This window comes from Anas platyrhynchos, chromosome 1 (assembly GCF_047663525.1).
Source record: "Anas platyrhynchos isolate ZD024472 breed Pekin duck chromosome 1, IASCAAS_PekinDuck_T2T, whole genome shotgun sequence".
Lineage (NCBI taxonomy): Eukaryota > Metazoa > Chordata > Aves > Anseriformes > Anatidae > Anas > Anas platyrhynchos.
Genome location: NC_092587.1, coordinates 144316053 through 144336504, shown reverse-complemented (window position 1 = coordinate 144336504; position 20452 = coordinate 144316053). Strand labels below are relative to the sequence as shown.

General features: G+C 37.4%; 1 protein-coding gene across 1 annotated transcript; it reads left to right on the top strand.

Moving 5' to 3' along the window:
* Nucleotides 1–251: 251 nt before the first annotated feature.
* Nucleotides 252–19457, top strand: CDC16 (cell division cycle 16). The gene is made up of 18 exons (XM_027444728.3): nucleotides 252–427; nucleotides 1417–1471; nucleotides 2268–2365; nucleotides 3070–3108; nucleotides 3899–4039; nucleotides 5530–5689; nucleotides 6346–6440; nucleotides 7009–7142; nucleotides 7900–7979; nucleotides 9519–9568; nucleotides 10277–10350; nucleotides 11715–11840; nucleotides 12557–12709; nucleotides 13054–13117; nucleotides 13750–13811; nucleotides 15823–15958; nucleotides 16835–16925; nucleotides 18042–19457. The coding sequence occupies exons 1-18, from the start codon at nucleotides 380–382 to the stop codon at nucleotides 18305–18307; spliced, it is 1872 nt and encodes a 623-aa protein (XP_027300529.1). The 5' UTR covers nucleotides 252–379; the 3' UTR covers nucleotides 18308–19457.
* Nucleotides 19458–20452: the final 995 nt, after the last annotated feature.

The following is a 20452-nucleotide window of genomic DNA, read 5'->3' as shown; positions in this document are numbered from 1 at the left end:
AATGCAACCGATTGTGTTTTAGCAATCCACGTGCCTGCTTTTCAGTAGCCTGTGCGCCTCTGTGGCATTTGCAGAAAGAGTTTAGTTTAAAAACTAGATGTATGTGTTCGTGGCAGGCAATCCCTTGACACCACCCCAAAAAAAAAAAAATCAGGCGGAACGCCGCACTCGGGGGCGCTGTTGCCGGGCGGGAGGCGGAGGCCGGGCGGGCCGGAATTGAGGGCCGGAAGGGGGGCGGCTTTGGGCGCTGCACCGCCAGGCTCTGGCCGGGCAGGCGGAGGGGTGAGCGCTGCGGGGCTGCCACCCCGCCAGGACCCCCCCAAATCCCCCTAAAACCTCCCCCAAACCCCCCAAAACCTCCCTAAAAGCCTCCAGGAGGATGAACCTGGAGCGGCTGCGGAAGCGGGTGCGGCAGTACATCGACCAGGTGGGGCGCGGGGCGGCGGCCGTTGGGGCTGCGGCCCTGGGGGGGAGGCGTGAGGCGGCGGCAGAGCCCTGGGGGGCCCCAGGCAGCCCCACGGCTGTCACCCTGCGGGGAGGTGCAGGGGTGATCACGGTTTTTCAAGTGCTACATGTCCTGTCGCTGCCCCAGGGTATCTGTGCGGTGTGCAGCAGGGCCTGGGAAGCACATCGTCCCTCCTCACAGCTTGGAGAAGGGTGAAAATTATAAATCAGTAGTCCCTGCTCATCTTTTCAGATAATAATTCCAACCAGTTTTCAGAGTTTTTCTCCTAGTACCTCAAATCTGATGATAAACGTAGCTTAGTTACTGGGAAGGACCTGCACCCCCTGCTCCATTCTCTCCTTGCTAACGTTCTGCTCTATTTCACCCCCTTCTCCCTAACCCTGGGCTTATAACTCAAGCTATCCATGCAAACAAATGGAGAATTTCCTTCCTGCTTCCCACAGAGACTGTGGTTTGTGTGAAATTAAAGCGTCCTGAGTGGAAAATGAGCATTTCTTAATCAGACATGCTGCTGCAAAATGTTCTTGCAGTGATGTTTGTGTCACTTCTTTTGTGTCTTTCTTCCAAAATAAACATTTATTTTAACTGCCAGGGTGGGTAGTTTCATGCTACTTTTTCAGTGACAGCAAATGAACTAATCACTTTTTATTAATTAATTAATATTAAGTTATTATTTAGCACTTGCCTTTTGGTCAAACATACCTGCATTTAATTGAAAATAAATGCACAAACCCATCTCAAATGACATTTGAAAGACATCAAAAAGAAACGGGGCTGGCCCTTTCAAACTGATTTTTGAACTTAGAACGAACTCAAAAGTGAATCACCGTTCATTGGAGAATACACACATAATAAGATATTAAATGGAAATTATGTATAATATATTTCAAGGTAAGCCCGGGACACTACTCTACAATAAATAGTAATTATTCCTGTTATTTTTTTTACAGCAGCAATATCAAAGTGCCCTGTTTTGGGCAGACAAGGTAGCTTCACTGTCTCATGGTAAGTAGGTGTTTGTTACGTTGTTCTTCAGTAACTTCTTTCTGGTACCCTTGCTCTCTGTTCTTTCCTTTATTTTAAGCTTCTTGGCTAAACATTGAAAATTGGACTTGGTGCAAGTGGTTTTCTGTGGTGTTTGGAGTGCTGTTGTTCCAAACGGAGCAGGGCCAGCCTTGCTTCCCTTTTAACTTTGTGTTAAAGTTAGTGTTTGGCCAAACCCACAAGTGAAGAGGTGGTAGGGGAGAAACCTAGACAGTAGTAGTTCCCTACAGGACGTGCTTTTGCTGTGGGTGCTCAGGACAAACAGAACCCAGGTTAGCAGAGCGTGTTGATGCTGGCAGGCAGAAGGAGAGCTGAACATCAAGGTGCAGATGTCTAATAAGGTTTCAGTGTAGTTGGGTTCTTACTGATCATTGAAAGAGCCAATTCTCAGTTGTTTTTCTCTGTTCTGACTGTGTCCAAGGGCAAGGTAACCTATAGCTCCTGCAAACAGCTTGTTTTAAATCTGTACCACTGTCATCTCCTTCTCATGACACACCTCTAGTACAAGATTCATTGTATTCACTGTCCAGAGCACTATATGATTTCTTTAGAGGTAAAATATAATAGGTTTTGTTCATTTTAAGAGACAGATAAGTTGTTTATATACAATATATGTATGTAAAACACAGTAACTTTAAAGGTTGCTAGAACAGTGGAAAACCAGTACTCTTCTAGGGAAGCAAAACGGAATGTTCTGTATGAAATTGTTTAAAAATACTGTAAATTTATATTTTATATTTTCTTCTTTATTTTTAAGAGGAACCTCAAGATATCTACTGGTTGGCCCAGTGTCTTTACCTGACAGCTCAGTATCATAGGGCAGCACATGCCCTTCGATCCCGTAAATTGGATAAGGTAAGTCATTTTGGACAAGGACACATTACTGCCGTTCCACTTACAAACCTCTGCTAACCACAGTGGCTTCCTCACCATCAGAGATTAAAGTCTGCAGGAAGGTTGATTGTTAAGCCTGCATAATGTAGTTTATCTGAACCAGGTATAGCCATGTTCGGACAAGATAAGGAAAATATCTTTGCCATGAAGGTTGTCAAACCCTGGAAGAGGCTTCCTAGCAAGGTGTTTGATGCACCCCCATGCCTGTCAGTGCTCATGGGGTGCTTGGGCAATGCCCTCAATAACATGCTGTAACGCTTGGTTAGTCCCAAAGTGGTCCATCAGTTGGACACTGATCTTTGTAGGTCCCTTCCAACTGAACTGTTTTATGTGTTGGCCCAAGGTGGGGTGAGAGAGAAGAGGAGGAGTCCAAGGATGGAAGAGCAGTAGGTATGGGAAGGTGGGGTGTCATTTAAAGTGTAATTATTTCAATTGTCCTTCTGCTCTACTACTAAATGTGGCACGAGTGAATATTATGTCCTTAGACTGTGGGAGTTTAATAGTAGAGAAAGTGTTACAGACTTAGTTAGTCATTTTGGTCAGCAAAGTTCTCTGTAGGTGAACGGGTTGAAGAAACTACAACCAAAAACAGAGCAAGAGGGAGTCTAGCAGTGGAAGTAAATGTGCTGTCTTAATTACTAACACAAATTAAATCTTTCTTCCAGTTATATGAAGCCTGTCGCTACCTTGCAGCTAGATGTCACGTGAGTACACATTTTAATCAGTATTGGAAACATAGCAAACTAAATAAGAGGTGCGTCTTTGGAAGATTAGGTAGCTGAGACACAGCGTAGCTGTATGAGGATTGACATTCATTGGAATAACAGGCTTACATCTTGTGGTAGTTGATTTCTTCATCCCTTAACTTTGACTGTGGTTGGTGGAGTACCATTGTGGTACTCTACTCCGTAGCAACCCAGTTGACCTTTTGTCCAGGAAAGCAAACATTCCTTTTATACAAGAGTGTGAGTGATTTTTCTCTCATGTCTGCATGTTTGTTTTTAATTAATTGGTTGTAGTCCATCAAGAGATGTTCTTTATGATTGTGTAAATATAGTTAGCAGCTTTGTCCTTCCGTATAAAAAGCAATACGTAAATGGTAAAATGCAATGCTTTCACAGCAAAACAGAATCAACTCCTAAATTAAATACAAAAATATGAAATAAAATATTGTGCTTACTATAGAATAAGTCAACTGTATTTTATTAAATCCTGCATTCTCTATTTTAAGAGGAACATCTACTTCTGTGATTGCATAATGGCAAATAATTTTCTGTAGGTGCTAATTCTGTTAATGTAAGTTGTATATTATAGGTGACTAGTAAAACAGTTGATTATGATTATAAAATGGCATGTGTCCAAATAAGACTCTGCATGCCTAAAAAACCTTGCTGGTAAGTACCAGTTACAATCTGTGCCTTTGAAATGTGACTTTATGTACAGATGTTTCAAATCCCAACCTTGTTTTTTTTGCATGCACGTGTTTGTGGCTAGTATGCTGCGAAAGAACATCAACAGGCCCTGGATATCCTTGATATGGAAGAGCCAATCAACAAAAGACTTTTTGAGAAGTACTTGAAGGATGAAAATGGATTAAAAGACTCGACCACGGACTGGGAGATGTCGCAATCCTCTGTAAGTGACAATTTTTAAGCAAGTATTTTTATAACCAAGGAAAAAAATGTGTGAAGTCAAAAAGTAATTTAGCAACTGGATGAATCTGAAGCTCGAGGTGTTTACGCTTTCCTTTCTGGATAACATAATTCTCAGAAATGCTGAATCATTCTCTTCAATCAGAAGTCCGCTGTCAGCTTGCCTGTATGAAAGTAACTTGATTTGCAAAAATTAAAAGTGCTTTGTAACAACTTTCTGTGAGTTTTTGCAGGCACTTTGTGGGAAGTTCTTGACCTAGCATTGGTTTTTAGAGTCTTCTAGCTCTATTCTGCAATTTCAGTCTTTGTAATATAAACTAACATTTATTGCAGTTGGGCTGCAGGTGCTGAGATAATAAAGCACATTTTCCTCTCCTTCAGGTATTTTTTTAACCAGAGATTTCCTTAATCATTCAGACGGTGTTCTCAGTGGGACATTGCTTGTCACACGTGAGAATTGTGTTGCATTAAGGTGAAGATTTCTGAAGCTCAGTGGAAAAAAACCTGTGTAGCACAGGTGGTCCTCAGATTTGGCTGTGTGTTCATTCTCCTTCACCATTTTCTGTTTTGTGGTACTCTGACCCCAATGTCTGGGTGGCCAATTGTTGAACAACTATTTTGGCTGAGAAATAACCCCATCAAAAACTCAACTTCATCAGCCCTTATCTTTACAAATGCAGTTGATGTAGTTCAAGGATGCAAGGAGGGTAGATTTGGCCTGCCAAACGAGGGAGCTAGTCAAGTTGATATTGCTACAAGAAACCTTAAACCAAACTCTTCTCCAGGAATGTCACTTTTTCAGTCTTACTTGCTTGGTTTGCACAGACACTTGTTCTGGAGTAAGAGTCACTGGCCTGTGAAGTGGTAACAGTGTTTATTATCTCTTTGGCAGCCCCCTAGGTCATATTGGTTGTTAAAACAGCTCTGCTTTTTCTTTTATATGGACTTCTGTCTGATTAGTGTGACAATAAAGATACATAATGTGTAAGTTTTCTCCAAATAACGTGCTGACAATTCTGTGGCCTTCTGACTGAATAAAACACCCATCCTTGGGAGTTTCATCCGTGAAAGAATGTGTTCGTCATTAGACATCCTAGCACAACTTCAATTTGGTAATAATTACCTTTCACTGCTTTTTGTTTCTGAAACAACCTGTTTTGGGTTGAAAGGAAGAATTATTTTTTTTCTCAAAGCAGTTGCGTCCATTGATTTGGCCTTTTTCAACTCTGCTGAACTTCTTGTTTTTTGTGAAATGTGTGGTTTAAAAGTAAAGAGAGATGAATTGCCTTGGAAGTGCCCGTCTGATTTTTAAGCTTGTAGAAACAATATTATATTTAAAAACAGCACTAGGAAACCAGGTTCCATCATACATGAAATGCTTTTTACTTTTCAGGGAGCCCATTTGATTTGTGCTCAAAACCAAATTGCAAACATTGATTCAGTCTTTGACCTCCAGCCCTGCTTTTCCACCAGATCAAGAGCTCTATATGCCTTTTGCGAGGGAAGATCTATGATGCTTTGGATAATAGAACCCTAGCAACATACAGCTACAAAGAGGCCTTGAAGCTTGATGTTTACTGCTTCGAAGCGTTTGATCTTTTAACATCGCACCATATGCTGACAGCACAAGAAGGTCTGGATAGCAGTATTTCTCTAATATAAGTACAATTTAGCTGCTTTCTAATATGCTTTTTCCTGGATAATGAAACAGTATTGCAAGTAAGAGGGTATAAAATATGAAGTACAGGTTGCCCTCGTGTGCTAGGAAAATACTAGGCAATGGTTATGTTAAAAAGTAGAAGAAAACTTTGAATTGCTCGAAAATTGTAACTGTTCAAATTTGTGTTAGGACTTTAGATGTTAGTTTTGCCAGGCTAAGAATTAAAAGGAACAAAGGAACCCAGGAGTCTCCTTTGTTAGCTCCAGAAGCTCCCCTGCTCTTTGCCTGACCTAAACGAAGTTTTTCTTGGTGTTACCAACTTCACAGCCTTTGGATTTACAAAACCCTGTTGGGTTTTGCTACACTATAGTAGGCAGCATTTAATAGAACATTCTGAGTGGTAAACTTGGATGTATAGCATAAATAAAAATAATGGTGCTATGTCATTAACCTTCCATTTTAAAAGTCTACAAGGAAAAACTAAGTAAGAATTCAATCATTAATTTCCATAATTAGTATTACTATGTTTTAGTGCATCTGTGCTGTTATTTTGCATCTCTAAGCTCTGATATTTGACCTTGCCGTTTTTCTTTAATGTGACCATTTCAATTTTCTTTTAATTTACTTAGAAAAAGAACTTCTTGAATCTCTACCTCTTAGCAAACAATGTACGGAAGAAGAACAAGAATTGCTGCACTTTTTGTTTGAGAATAAATTGAAGAAGGTAAAACCATAAACGGAATAAAAAGCTGATGGGTTGCATGAAATTCCTGACTTCAGATGTAAATTTTGTTTGGTTCTGTTTATTCCAAACTTTGGAAAATCAAGGGCTCTGTAGCGTTGGTTATTTTTAAAATTTATGATACAGTAGGTATCATTTTTTGAATGCTAGAAAAGTTCTGTGTAAGCTCATCTGTTTCAGCTTTATTTCTTGAGAATACATTAATTATGTAGGCAAAATATCAATTTCCTGAAACTACTACGTTATAACAATATTCTTCCAAAATATTTCAAAATATTTTTTTCTAAAGAGAATATAAGAACACTGCAAGCCAACTCTATATAACTCAATATTCATTTCTACAGCCTACGCTTCATGCACTGGCGACCATATTTCATCTTCCAAATGAGCTTTTAAGCATACTGCAAAGAACCATTTGAGCAAATACAGGTCTTACGAACTTTAAGCTTCTTAAAATTCATAACATCAATGTAGTTATATTATTTTAGCAGTATTTTATAACATTTGATTTTAGATTGGATTTGCACATTGTGTTTCTTTTGTCTTTCAGTATAATAAACCCAGTGAAACATTGATTCCTGAGTCAGTAGACGGCCTTCAGGAAAACCTGGATGTAGTAGTGTCCTTAGCTGAAAGACATTATTATAACTGTGATTTCAAAATGTGTTACAAGCTTACTTCTGTGTAAGTATACAAAGTAACTTTGATTCCTTTTCTAGTATGATGTAGAATAATAATTATGACTGGACTTACTGTGACTCTTACTGTTCAGTGCATTACATGCCTAAGAATTTGATACAGGGTTTCAGGTAGTTAAAATACATAGTTTGTGCCCAGCAAGACACCTTGTATCCCTTGGAACACAAAGGGGCAAGACTTAGGGGAAAGGTGCAGAGAATGCTGATCGTGTGAATTGGAACAGCTGAGTAAAATCAGGATCCTGTTGAAGTAAATAACTCCAATGAAGTTATTAAAATTTTATACTTTTCCTGAAACTAAATGTTTCCTTTGGCGTACTGCTTAATTTTGCAGAGCCTGTTTCCTTAAGCTCAGAAAATATAGGCCTTGCTGAAAAGTTGCTGTCCAGCCTGTGCAACTTAAAGGTTGGATAAGCCATGTTGTCTGGTAGTTAAATTTGAAGTGGCCTGCAAACAAATAGTATACTGTATTCTGGTTTTCTTCTAACTTTATATTCAGCTTAGCAAAATTTTGTGTTAGCCCTGTTAAGCTAAATCAATAGTTATTTTTCTGGTCTTAAACCTTTATTGTACCAGTAATTATGTTACAGTATTACAGTAGTTATGTTCTAGTCACAAATGGCTGTCTAATGCCAGAAGTGGTAATTAACTGGAACATTACACAGTATAAAAGCAGCCTGTTTCAAACACACGTTTTTGAAATGCGTATCACAGATCATTTTTTTCTAATTTTATTTTTTTAGAGTAATGGAAAAGGATCCATTCCATGCAAACTGTTTACCTGTGCATATAGGGACGCTTGTGGAGCTTAATAAAGCAAACGGTAAGAAACACAACATTTTTAATGAGTCAAAAGAGCACTGTCATGTTTCAATTTTACAAAGGAATTAAAGATGCCAAGAAACCCTGTTACAGACCATTTAAAAAAATAGCCACCCCTAAAATTTGATGTGAAAACCTGTTTATTTGTCCTCTGACTTGCAGTTTCAAGAAAATAACGGGTAAGTGGAAGAGAAGGCAGTTTCAGAGCTGATGGTGAGGGTTGGGGAAGTAGTTGTGCAAATAATCTTTGCTCGCAATCGTGAGCTACAGTGCTGCATTTCAGTTCTTTGATTTATGTGTTGATGTGATCTTCCTAGAGAATCTAGGTGTACTTTTCCCCCCTTAACAAAATAAAATGTATTAATTTAAACTGGGAGGATCTTTTCAACAGTGTGGATGCTCAGGTGGTCATGCTTTTTCCATGTTAGAAGACTTTCTATGCTGTCTCTCCTTGCCTTTGCTATTGTGAAGGTCTCTTTATAGTTCAAGTAAGCTTATAATCAGACACCACCTCTGCTGAACTACAAGAATAGCTTACTTGCATCTGGGATGGCTTTTTCTCATTTCAGACTGCATATAAACACCTAAATCAAGTGAAGAGCTTGAATGTCTTTAGAACCAATTGGAAGATAGAATAAGGAGCTCATATGATTTGCAGTCTCTCAAAGGATGGTGCATTGTATGTACACACAGAGGTCATTAGGTGCACTGCTACTTCTCTATCTTCAGTTAATGTAAAGTAACTGAAAAGGACAGTTAGCTACATCTGAATATGTGGCCAGTACTGTGATCTTCATTTGAAGTCTGCCTTGAAGCTTTTTGTAAATAAACTGGTATTTTGCAAGCAACTTCTCATATTTGTTTTTTCTGAAGCAAAGAATTGATGCTATGCACTCTAGAATTGAACTCATTGATATAAGAGCACCATGCTCTGATGAAATTGTTTTGTGTATTGTAATGCAATTTCCCTTGAAATTGTTTAGGCATTAAAATTGTTATCCCGTATCTGATTACTTCCATTTTTATTAGAAAATCTGTAGCAAGTTTTCTAACAAAAAATAATCCTCTTTTTTTCTAAGAAGTAATCACACAGATTTATTTCAAATAATGGAACAATTTATTTACCTTTAAAAGTCCTATTTTCATCATATTAATGCACAGTACTCTCGTTTTGAAATTGAGCTAGCCAGTATGTTATACTTTTTAGATGTAGAAAGCTAAACCATGTTTAAGTGTACTATACTACAGATCTTTACTTTAATGTAATTTAGTGACCCAATTTGTTGCAGAACTCTTAAGGAGTGGGATGTATAGCTGCTTGTTTGTGTGCTCTGAAGACTTAGGTTGTTTTTTTTAACTAACTGCAAAAGTATATCCGTTTTGAGGCAGTCTGAAGCATTACCACTAAAATGTTTTTGTTTATTGTGTATTAGTAACTCTAGACATGCTTCCTGTTTTTATAGAAAGCTAAAGGAGAACTTGAAACATCTTATGCTTTATCATATTTTAATATTCTTGTCTTTTTTTTTCCCTTGTGCAGAACTTTTCTATCTTTCTCATAAACTGGTCGACCTGTACCCAAATAATCCTGTAAGTTGTTCTATGCCTTCACTACCAAGTAGTTTTCTTTAGCTTTTATTTGCTGTCACCTATAACATAATAGTCAGTTTGAGCAACAGAATATTAAAAATAAATAAATAAAATATTTTTTGATTGGAGCTGGTGAAAATTGGTCATTCTTTTTTTTCTGTACATTGTAATTATATTAAGGTAGATTTTTTTATTAAAGTACCTGTAAAACATGCAACATGAAGAATTCACTTTGCATAATCGTTTAGAAAGTGCTACAATAATAGATGGATATGCCTTTCTGGGCAACCTATTGCAATGTTTGATCACCTTCATTGTGAAAATCGAATCCTTTTATTCAATCAAATTTTCTGTGTTGCAACTTGTACCCACTGCCTCCCGTCCTGTCACTGTGCACCTCGTGAGAAGAGTTGCTCAGTCTCCTGTATTCCCTATGATTAGATAAAATTGATGACAGCAATAAGCTTTCCACTTAGCCCTCTTTTTGAGGCTAAACAAAAAGGCCTCTTTTTGAGGCAGCTGTAGTGACATACAGCTGCCAGCAGTTCTAGCTTGTCTGTGATGTAAAACAAATCGAAAAGCTGACTGATGTCTGTGAAAACATTCATAGCTTTTATAGTTGTGTTCCCTTGTTACTTATCACTTATGATGATGCTTTGCTAAAATCAGGGTGATATATCTCATAATAATTCTATTTTTAATGTGTAGGTGTCATGGTTTGCAGTAGGATGCTACTATCTCATGGTTGGCCACAAAAATGAACATGCTAGAAGATATCTCAGGTAAAACTTGTTTTTCTAGTTTTCTCTACTGAATCTGTTGTTCATTTGCTAAGTAAATATTTAACATCCACATTTGTTGATAAGCTCATACAGTAAGCAGAAGCCTTGGTATGCTGGTTACTGATAAATTATTCCTTTTTTTATAACCTGTTTCTGGTATGGCAACTTAGACCTAAATCTTCCAGATACTTTAAAAATAATTTAGAGGCTTACCTGAAATTTCGTGCCACTTACATTCCTGTTATTAGCGGGTGTAGTCACTGCACTTGCTTATGATGCCAAGCTAATTACAACTAGGTAATCAAGCCTCATTTTTTTAGTGTAAGGATACTCAAGCATTCTCCCTGGTTCAGGTTGCATATCTAAAAGGGAAGAGTTAGACAGAATTAGACAGCCAAATGGCAGGATTTTCTTTCTTAGCACAAACAGCCTTGGTTTGTCAGAGAAGCCCAGCGCCCTTTGCTGTGTTCTGTATGTGTATTGATTGTCAGCATCAGAGAGCAGAACCTGGCTGTGAAGTACAGCATTTATTTTGGTACTGAAAGCTTAAACTGAGAAGCCTTAAACCAATCTGTAAGGCTTTCTTTTTTCTTTTGGAGACCTTTAAAGACTGGCAATATATGTAAAGATGAGTCACTAACAGACTATTTGAATGTCTGGTTATTCTGAATAGCCTATTTAAATTCCTGGCAATTAGCAGTGTGCTCAGTAAAATTCTTCAAGAAGTTGTCCTGAGAGCCTGAAGTAGTTTGAGGGGTGAAATAAAGAACATCACTATTAAATATGCAAGCATCCCTAGCCAGGAAGGTCCTATATATGTGTTGGGGGAAGAGGGGAAGAAAACCCCACAGAAGTCAGAGTAATCGTGGCAAAGAGGGGAAAAGAGGTCTAGCAAGAGTAGAATAGTAATGAGATGCCTGAATTTCTTGGGGAAGAATGATGATGTACAACTACAAGGCTAGTGATAACTGGACGAAGCAGTAATTTGTTAGGAAAGTATCTGGAGAGGCTATGGATAAAAATACCAGCTCCTATATCGCTGTTTTTGGAGTCAGTAGGACATCATGCTGAACACAGTAGATGGTATATCTGGGCAGTGCGCAGTAGTGTGTTAAAGAAAGTATCGTTCTGGTTGCTTCAGAAGGAGGCATAGAGAACTCAAGATGGATGTGAAGCATTTGAATTGAATTCAAGAGAAGGCAGTGAATGAGCTGCTCAGACTTTTAAAATGAGCTTCATTTACCAGTGGTCATTACAGAAGATTATCGTAATAGATATCTCTGTCACACAGTATTGTAAGTAGTCATCTGAAGCACATGGAAGTTCATTTCAAATGTTTGCTTGTGATCTGCTCTTGTTTTTAGCAAAGCTACGACACTTGAGAGAACCTATGGACCAGCATGGATAGCGTATGGACATTCATTTGCAGTTGAGAGTGAGCATGACCAAGCAATGGCTGCGTATTTCACAGCTGCACAGCTCATGAAAGGGTATGTCAAAAAAAATCATTCAGAAAAACTGAAGTTAATCTATAAATAGTATAGAAAAATTAACTGTATCGCTTTTAAACAGTAGGTAATTATATGCAACATCTCTCTGGTAGAGAATAAAAAGGAGGGCAGGGATAAAATAACTTTGTCTGTATTTGACTGCATTGTTTGTACTTGATTATTGTTGTAGTTCTGGAAGTTCTAAAGTCCAAGTTTTTATTCAGGTAATCTCTATTCTAACAGAGTTCTCTAAAATGTGTGAATTGTGTGTTTGTCCTACCAGATCATAAAGTGCTGTATAATAGTATCTTGAACAGCTGTTTCATACCGTGGAGAAGGCTGTAAAATGAGTAATGGACTAACAAAGTCATATTGCATATAAAACTATTGTATTTTGATGTAGTTATTTGTAAATGCAATCCCATTATTATTGCTTCTTCCATTCCTAAATGAAATCTAGGGAGGAAACTGGGGGAAATAAACTCAGAACTAAAGCACTGAGAAATACGTGCATGTAATTCCAGATTGTTACAATTCATGTTGGAGTTCAAACTTTTTTCAATAGCTTGCAGGTAGAAAGTCCCTTTAACCACCCTTTAAGTTAGTAGTCCATTTAAAATCAGCTTTTAGCTTACATGCACATATGAGAACACAGTTGGTGTTTCTTTTTAGTTTGTGGCACTGTTCCTGATGAAGTGCATGGATTTTCTTCCTAGGTGTCACTTGCCAATGCTCTACATTGGACTGGAATATGGCTTGACCAACAACTCTAAGTTGGCTGAAAGGTTTTTCAGCCAAGCTCTAAGCATTGCACCTGAAGATCCCTTTGTTATGCATGAAGTCGGAGTGGTCGCATTTCAAAACGGAGAGTAAGCTTGCAAAAATAGTCCTAATTATGGATTATTCTGAAATGCAATGTGCCAATACATTTACTAATGTATTCCAAAAAAAAATAATGGATATAAGAACTGTTTAATGAACATTCTTGTTTTGCTTCTGATTTTTTTAGCTTTGTCTTGTCAGCTGTTAAGATCACACAGCGAAGTAAGCAAAATACAGCTGAACGTAATTACTATTTTTTTTCTTACAGATAATTTCACTCATGCAACAAGTAATGTCAAAGAACTGTTGATTGTAATACAATTTTCTTCATTCTGCTGATGAGAACTCTTTGCTGATTTACTTTTCTTTCCTCCCCACCCCCGATATTTAGCTGGAAAACTGCAGAAAAATGGTTTCTTGATGCACTGGAAAAAATCAAAGCTATTGGAAATGAGGTATGTTTCCTAATAATACACATGGCCATAAAACTATTCATAAAACTCCAGGAAGTTCTGTATTTTGTGGCAGAATGTTACGCTTGTTATAAGATAGCTGCAATAAGTTCAGTGCCAGGTCCTGCATCTGGGCTGGGCCAATCCCAAGCACAAACACAGGCTGGGTGGATAACAGGTTGAGAGCAGCCCTGAGGAGAAGGACCTGGGGGTGCTGGTTGAAGAGAAGCTTGTCATGAGCCAGCAATGTGTGCTTGCAGCCTAGAAAGTCAACTGCATCCTGGGCTGCATCCAAAGAAGTGTGGCCAGTAGGGTGAGGGAGGGACACTTGGTCAGGGAGTGCAGTGATAGGACAAGAGGGAATGACTTTAAACTAAAATCTAGATTAAGATGTGATAATGGGAAGAAATTCTTTACTCAGAGGGTGGTGAGGCCCTGGCACAGGCTGCCCAGAGAAGTTGTGGGTGCCCCATCCCTGGAGGTGCTCAAGGCCAGGCTGGATGGGGCTGTGGGCAACCTGCTCTGGTGGGAGGTGTCCCTGCCCGTGGCAGGGGGTTGGAGCTGGGTGGGCTTTAAGGTCCCTTCCAACCCAAACCTTTCTGTGATTCTACTTGAATTGTTGCATTATTTTGCAGGTAACAGTTGATAAGTGGGAGCCTTTATTGAACAACTTAGGACATGTCTGTAGAAAACTCAAGTAAGTGACGGTACAGGAGCTACCTTTTATCTGGAGTACTACACAAATGTATTTTTGATAGGCTTCCTTCTTATTTCCATCAAGATTATGTGCCATGTGAAAGCAACGTAGAAGCATCTTTTACCTGATGATTCTTGTTTGATAGAAATTTGATCATAGGCTTTCAGATTCTCAGATGGGTCTCAATTCAAGCTGGCTGCTGTCCCAGTCCTGACATACTTGACTATGTGCAGTGATTTAGCTGGCTTAAAGGTGATTTTGTGCTGATTGATTGCTTGGATCAGTGCTTGGGCTTTTTTTTTTTTATTTAAGTGCAGTGTTCAGTGACCTTAACACAACAATAAAATGTTACTGTGTTTTTTAAGAACAGAACTAGTTGATACTTCATTTCATATTTCTATTCTAGGATGAGACAAAGGAAGTGCAAAGAATGTATGAAAGCATTAACAGTTTTAACATGGAGAAATGTTCTCTCCTTAATTACTTTAATCTGATTTTAACCCGTGTTGTCTTTTGTATTAATCAGTACTGTATGGTTTTCTGTCATGGTTTTAATTGTCCGATTGGTATATTCTGTAACTTTTGTTTCTGAGTTGCTAATGAAAGTGATTCTGGTACATATAAGTCATGCTTCTGCTTTGACTTTGGTAGGAATTGCTCTGTGCTTGAATTGCTTGAATTCTTCATTTTCATTGGGAAATACCAGTGTATAATAGTTACCCGTTCTTCCAAAACCAAACAAAAAACACTGGTTTTGTGATTTATTTATGACTATCATTGCAGGGTGTATTTTTTTATTTTTTCCAAATGCATACTTCAGTTATAATTTCTTTAATCTTTTTTAATTCCTTGCAGTAATTTAGTAACTGCTTACATCACACTTAGGACAACTTGCATTTTGTTATTCAGGTTCAGAAAGCCAACTTAATATATTTCTTCATCCTTATAAGCTATCTTTCATGAAAATCAAGATGATTTTAGTCAGCTCTGCGTATTCTTTAACAAGAAAAAGTGTCCATAACTGATTTTAGTAGTGTTCATAATGCACATTGTTGCTTTTATGAAAAACTTACTGGATGTGTGACTGCTCACTAGTACTACGTAGTTGAAATTTGAAAGCAGCATGTTAAAGTACACTGGTAGTTAATTGGACAGCTAAATAGTATGAGTGAAAATAGAATTCAGACTGTGAAAGTTTTGTGCAGCAGGCAAACAGATGCAAATTTTTATGCCTGGTTACCTAACGCCCTCTGTTAACACCAACAAATGAAGTTGTTATAATTTCATTACAATTAGAGACATTAAAATTTCTTCTGAATAGACAATCGCTATCCTTATTTTTAATAGCTTGTACTAGGTTGTTGAAAGTGGCAATTTAATTTCCCAGAGTAGCGTCATACGGTACATTTAATCCTTGGTTTGTAAAATAACGGGTGCAATAAGCAGCCTAGCTAAGAGAATTTTCAAAGAAAGTGTGGCTGGTATTGGAAAGAAATTATGGATATGTGTAATTTTTTTTTTCTTCTCTGATAGAGGCAGCAGCAAAATGGAAGTGTTGGAAGTACCAGTGTATGCAGCACTTAAGGGTTGTGTAGTTTCTGCCTGGGGAGCTTTTCTCATTTTGAACAATGAGTGATTTAGTCTTATATTGCTCCTTTGCTCCCCTGGGGAGAAAAATGAGAGCTGTAGAAAGAAACCTAATATTTCAAGGAGCAACATTCAACATCTAAAGCAATTTACCGTATCAAATTGCTAAGATCCTCTCCAAATGGGGCCTAGCTGCAGACAGCTGTTGTGCTACATAACGGGAACAATGATTTCTCAATTATGTTGAGGAAGAAAATTATCAATATCCGTGACTCCCATGCATTCTTTTATGTTGAGTATGAAGCAATAATTTTAAGGTTCTTGACAGGATTGCCTGCCACTGAGTTAAGGAAATTATCAATATAGCGCAATAAAAACCTCTTTCACCCTGAAATAATAGATATTCTGGTTTTAACCCTAACAGGAAATACGAAGAAGCACTGGAATACCATCGCCAGGCTCTAGTACTAATTCCTCAAAACGCTTCTACTTATTCTGCCATTGGCTACATACATAGTCTGATGGGCAATTTTGAAAGTGCAATCGACTACTTTCATACGGTATGTGACAGCCTTATGACTCTGGTAACAGATTCTGTATTTACCAGTTCATTCTGTGCCTCTTTTGAAACAGAGAACCAACAATTATTCAACCCTTAAACTAGTTTTTATTTTATAATCTTAATTAAAAAAAAAAAAGTCCTCCTGAGTTTTCTACTGAGTAGGTTTAAAAAGAAAGCTACTTTTTGGAATGTTGTAGTTGGATCCTTCTTTCTTGTAAACAATTAATTGAGTTGTATGTACATAAACTTTTCATTCTCACAAAATGATTGGAAATACTTCCAACATATGCCTCAGAGTAGAAATTTTTCACTAAGTGCAGCTTTTAAAAATATGCCACTTTCTGTTGCTTTGGAATTATTTTTATTATGTGGTAATTGTGTATCACTATTTCCAGGGCAGTTTGGGTGATTTCACATTTTCATGGAGTAACAGTGAATTTCCTTGAGTGCTAAGTTTTCAGCATTCAAGTTGATTGGCTTGAGAATTCAGCCGTAGTTCTGTTTACCTAGAAGCTTATATTACATAAATTTAGTTGTAATAACTTAAGCATGTCTCAGTCTTTCATTATCAATTGTAGTTTAGCTATACGTATATAATTTCCTCAGGTTTTAGAATTATTTTAGTATATTTTACTTCATGATTTATGAATTATTCTGTCTGGACACACGCCCATTTCTGGTTTTATTTTTGTTTTGCTTTCTTCAGCCATTTCATACAGAAATATTTTGTTTGCACAATGCTTTGCATTTATAGCAAAGACTACATTGATTGCATTGTCGAACAACAAAGCAACAAATAGAGTAGCGTACTTAAGATGTAAATGGTTTTATTTACAGCTGAATAATTTTTATTTGTTTTTTTTTTTTTTAATAGGCACTTGGTCTTAGAAGGGATGACACATTTTCAGTCACGATGCTTGGCCATTGCATAGAAATGTATATTGGTGATTCCGAAGCTTACATTGGTAAGTCTGTCACTTATGCTGACTGCTAAAGTCACTGAATCCTTTGAGAGAGGTCTTTGCTCTTACATCAAGAAAAGACTGTCTACCATTAAGGCTGTGGTGTAGTCTGTTTACCTAAGTTAACTGAAAGTAGAATATGTATATTTTAAAAAATGACAGAAAACTTAAGTCAAAACTGATCGGCATTTGCAGATAACTCTTGTTTTTTGTAAGCATCATGGAAGTAGATAATTCTTACTGCTGCAGAGAAAGTTAAGTACTTTGCTATTGGAGGCACCAATGATGGTTTCTTTTATAGAAAGTATTGATTGCTTAGAAACCAGTGAAGGGGGGTGGGGATAAAATAGAAATTAAGATTAAAAACTCAGAGGTCTTGATTTCAGCTTATAGTACTGCAGAGTGATATGAGCGAGGTATTTTCACAATATAGACACTGTGGTCTGTGAAGACAGGAGGAATCCTGCTGCCTCCCAAAATAGAGCTTTACACGTGGTTTAAAAACATCTTTATAACAGTAATACATTGTATTGCTGTGGTCTGAGATATTCTGTGAAAGTTTTCTGCCCCCTCAAAAAACTTTATAGCAACATATTTCTGCTTCATTAAGCTTAATTTATCACTAATGAAGAAAGTTGATGTCCAATCTGCATGATAATAAGCTGAAGCCATTTAGTCAGCTGTGTTCTTTGGTTCTCCAGCACATTTTTCACACAGCTGAAGCAGCTGTTTCTTCTCAATAATGCTTTGCTCCACATAGTCAGTTAACGCATACAGAACGGCCACGCAGCTGTGTGCTATACATTGATGCAAACCATGATGCGTGTAACTTTAAACAACAAAAAAAAACCCTCACATGGAAGGGAATTGGCAATTACTTCTAATAAGACTTCAAATATTAATCTTATTTAGCATGTTGTGCTATTTTTTCTTTTAAACAAGGAGTCATCTGGATTGTGTCAGACCAACTCTATTACAGACTTCAGTCATTTAGCAGCAACAACAGTTTGCTGTTCTGAATACAAAGAACTCTAATAGTTTTAGTAGTTGATAGCTTTTTAAGATGGATGTTTGGGAGCATTCATGTGGAATAAACTAATGGTTTGACTGTTTTCCTAGGAACAGAAATCAAAGACAAATTAAGATGTTACGACTTTGATGTACACACAATGAAGACGTTAAAGAATATAATTTCACCTCCCTGGGATTTCAGAGAATTCGACATAGAGAGACAGACTCTGGATGAGAGCGGTATAGTAACGTTAGAAACATCACATCAAAGGAAAAGTACAGATACCAGTCGTCCATTGGAAGAAACGTTTGAGATTGAAATGAATGAAAGCGATATGATGCTAGAAACATCCATGTCAGACCATAGTACGTGACTGTAAATTCTGGTACAGGGCTCATTTTGTCAGTGTTTGTTTTAGCATTTTTGTTATGGTGTTATACTTTCAGGAATTTGCTATTTTTATATGAATTCAAACTACTACACTGTACCTAACACCGGAGAAATAATGCTTGCCTTAAGGATGATTAAAATATACATGATGGACTATTTCCGATTTTATTATTTCTACAAAATTAATCATACGTGATGAAGTAAAAAAAAAAATAAATTCACATTATGTTTTTAAAACTGTTTACTCATCCTTGTGTCTGCCATCGGTAGGACTGAAGGTTTAAAAATAATACTTAAAGATTGAACTGTTTACAATGTGCTGAATGGAGTAGCCAGAGTCTAATGTAGTAATTGTGGCTTCTGAATTTTCATCCTGTCGGTGAGGAATGCTTTCGTAGTAAATAGACCAAAAAATACATGAGGTTTCACACATTTATGAAGTAATAAGTATATCCCTTTACAAAGTGCTTTCAGTGGTTTTCCATCACTTGACTCTAATTGGGCATATGTTAAATTGATGACAAAGCATGTGACTTTGTTATACTTTCTCCTGTTGTTGACTTCGGCTTTTTATCATTCTTCTGTATTGTGCTACTGAAAGGTCATTTAAGAACTGTTTCTGGTAAGGTGACTAGACAACAACCATGAATGGCAAAAATGTTAAGATGAATCAGTGTTTCCTGCAATTACTGACATCTGTGATGTTTTTCGGTAGTGTAACAATCAAGATGTAAGCCACAGTGTACTAATTCTTGAAGGGACTGTAGTCATTCTGTTTACACACAGCTGTTCTGTCAAGGCAGAGGATTAATGGAATAATACTAATACACGTATACGGTTTTTACAAGTCTCTAAATTGGTATTTTTAAATGTCGTCAGTTCACTGAAAAATAATGAAGTAAAGCATATGTCTCTGAAACAGAAGCAGGGACTTGTCCAGCCACTAAACAGAACAGTTTGCCTTCTTAGCATGAACGCTGAACGTATTTTGTGTAAATTTTTCCCTTCCCTTCTTGCCTGTTCCACATATGTCACTGTGAGGGGCTTAAAATTAAAAACTTAATGCTACAAGCTGTCATAATGTTTTCTTCTGTGACTTACAGCTAAGTTCTGACATTAAATGAATGAAGAGATTTTTCTGAGATTTAGCGGTCCAGACTTCAGTTGGAAGTACTTCAGAGCTCAAGAACTAACAATTTTCTGTAGATGAATTTTTTTTTTTGATGAAATAAAAAAATGGCTAACTTATATTTTAGCAAAATAGAATGGTCAGTCTAAAATGTTATTTCTGCACTGTATTTCAGTATGCTTGTGTTAATATTTACACAATTATTTTCAATTATACCTTTAGCACAAAATGTGTATGCTTGGTTATCTTGATACAACTTTCATCCACTTTATTGGGGGCAAGATGTTAATATATATATATATGTATATATATATGCTTGTGTAATTTGGGAAATATTTCCTATACATTTTTTTATGCTTTACATAAATATGAGGAGACAAGGGATGAATCAAAGCAACTATATTGAAATTTACCCTTTTTTTTTTTTTTTTTTTTTTTAGCAGTCTGTCTTCATTAATTGTCCTATTAACTAAGACTGATAATGTTTACTTCTATTTGTGCTGAAGAATGGATATCAAAGACTGGGCTGTTACTGCAATAACAGCAAGTGTTTTGGGTTGTTTTATTGTCGGTGTGTGTATGAAAAGCTTTGCATAAACTGAGCTAGAAACCAATACTCATCCCATTACATCTGCCTCAGAGCTCACTGAGTTTTCAGTGGCCAGGTTCCAAACCAAAGGACTAGAGTTGTTGGAGACCATCACTTGGAGAAATTACCAGCCGGGAAGGCTGTTGCTCCTTCATCTGAGATACCTGGCTAGCGAACTGAAATAATTTTCCTATTTTCCCCCTTTTCCCCCCATGCTTTGCTGATTTGCTTGCTGTGCTGCTCAGAAGGATGTGACTGATTGTCTCCATTCTTCAGTTCTGTTCCTGGCAGCTCTCTCACAAATCTTCAGCTGGAACAGGGAGACTTCACCATACAGGCTGCATATGTAGATTAAGCCCAGGGCATTGGCTTTTTTTTCCCTCATTATCTAGGCCTTACTGAAGCTGAAT

Coding starts and splice junctions, on each gene's coding strand:
- CDC16 (XM_027444728.3), top strand. CDS start 380: ATGAACCTGGAGCGGCTGCGGAAGCGGGTGCGGCAGTACATCGACCAG. Junction 7,980..9,518: donor GGAGCTTAATAAAGCAAACG/GTAAGAAACACA, acceptor TCCCTTGTGCAG/AACTTTTCTATCTTTCTCAT. Junction 15,959..16,834: donor CAATCGACTACTTTCATACG/GTATGTGACAGC, acceptor TTTTTTTAATAG/GCACTTGGTCTTAGAAGGGA.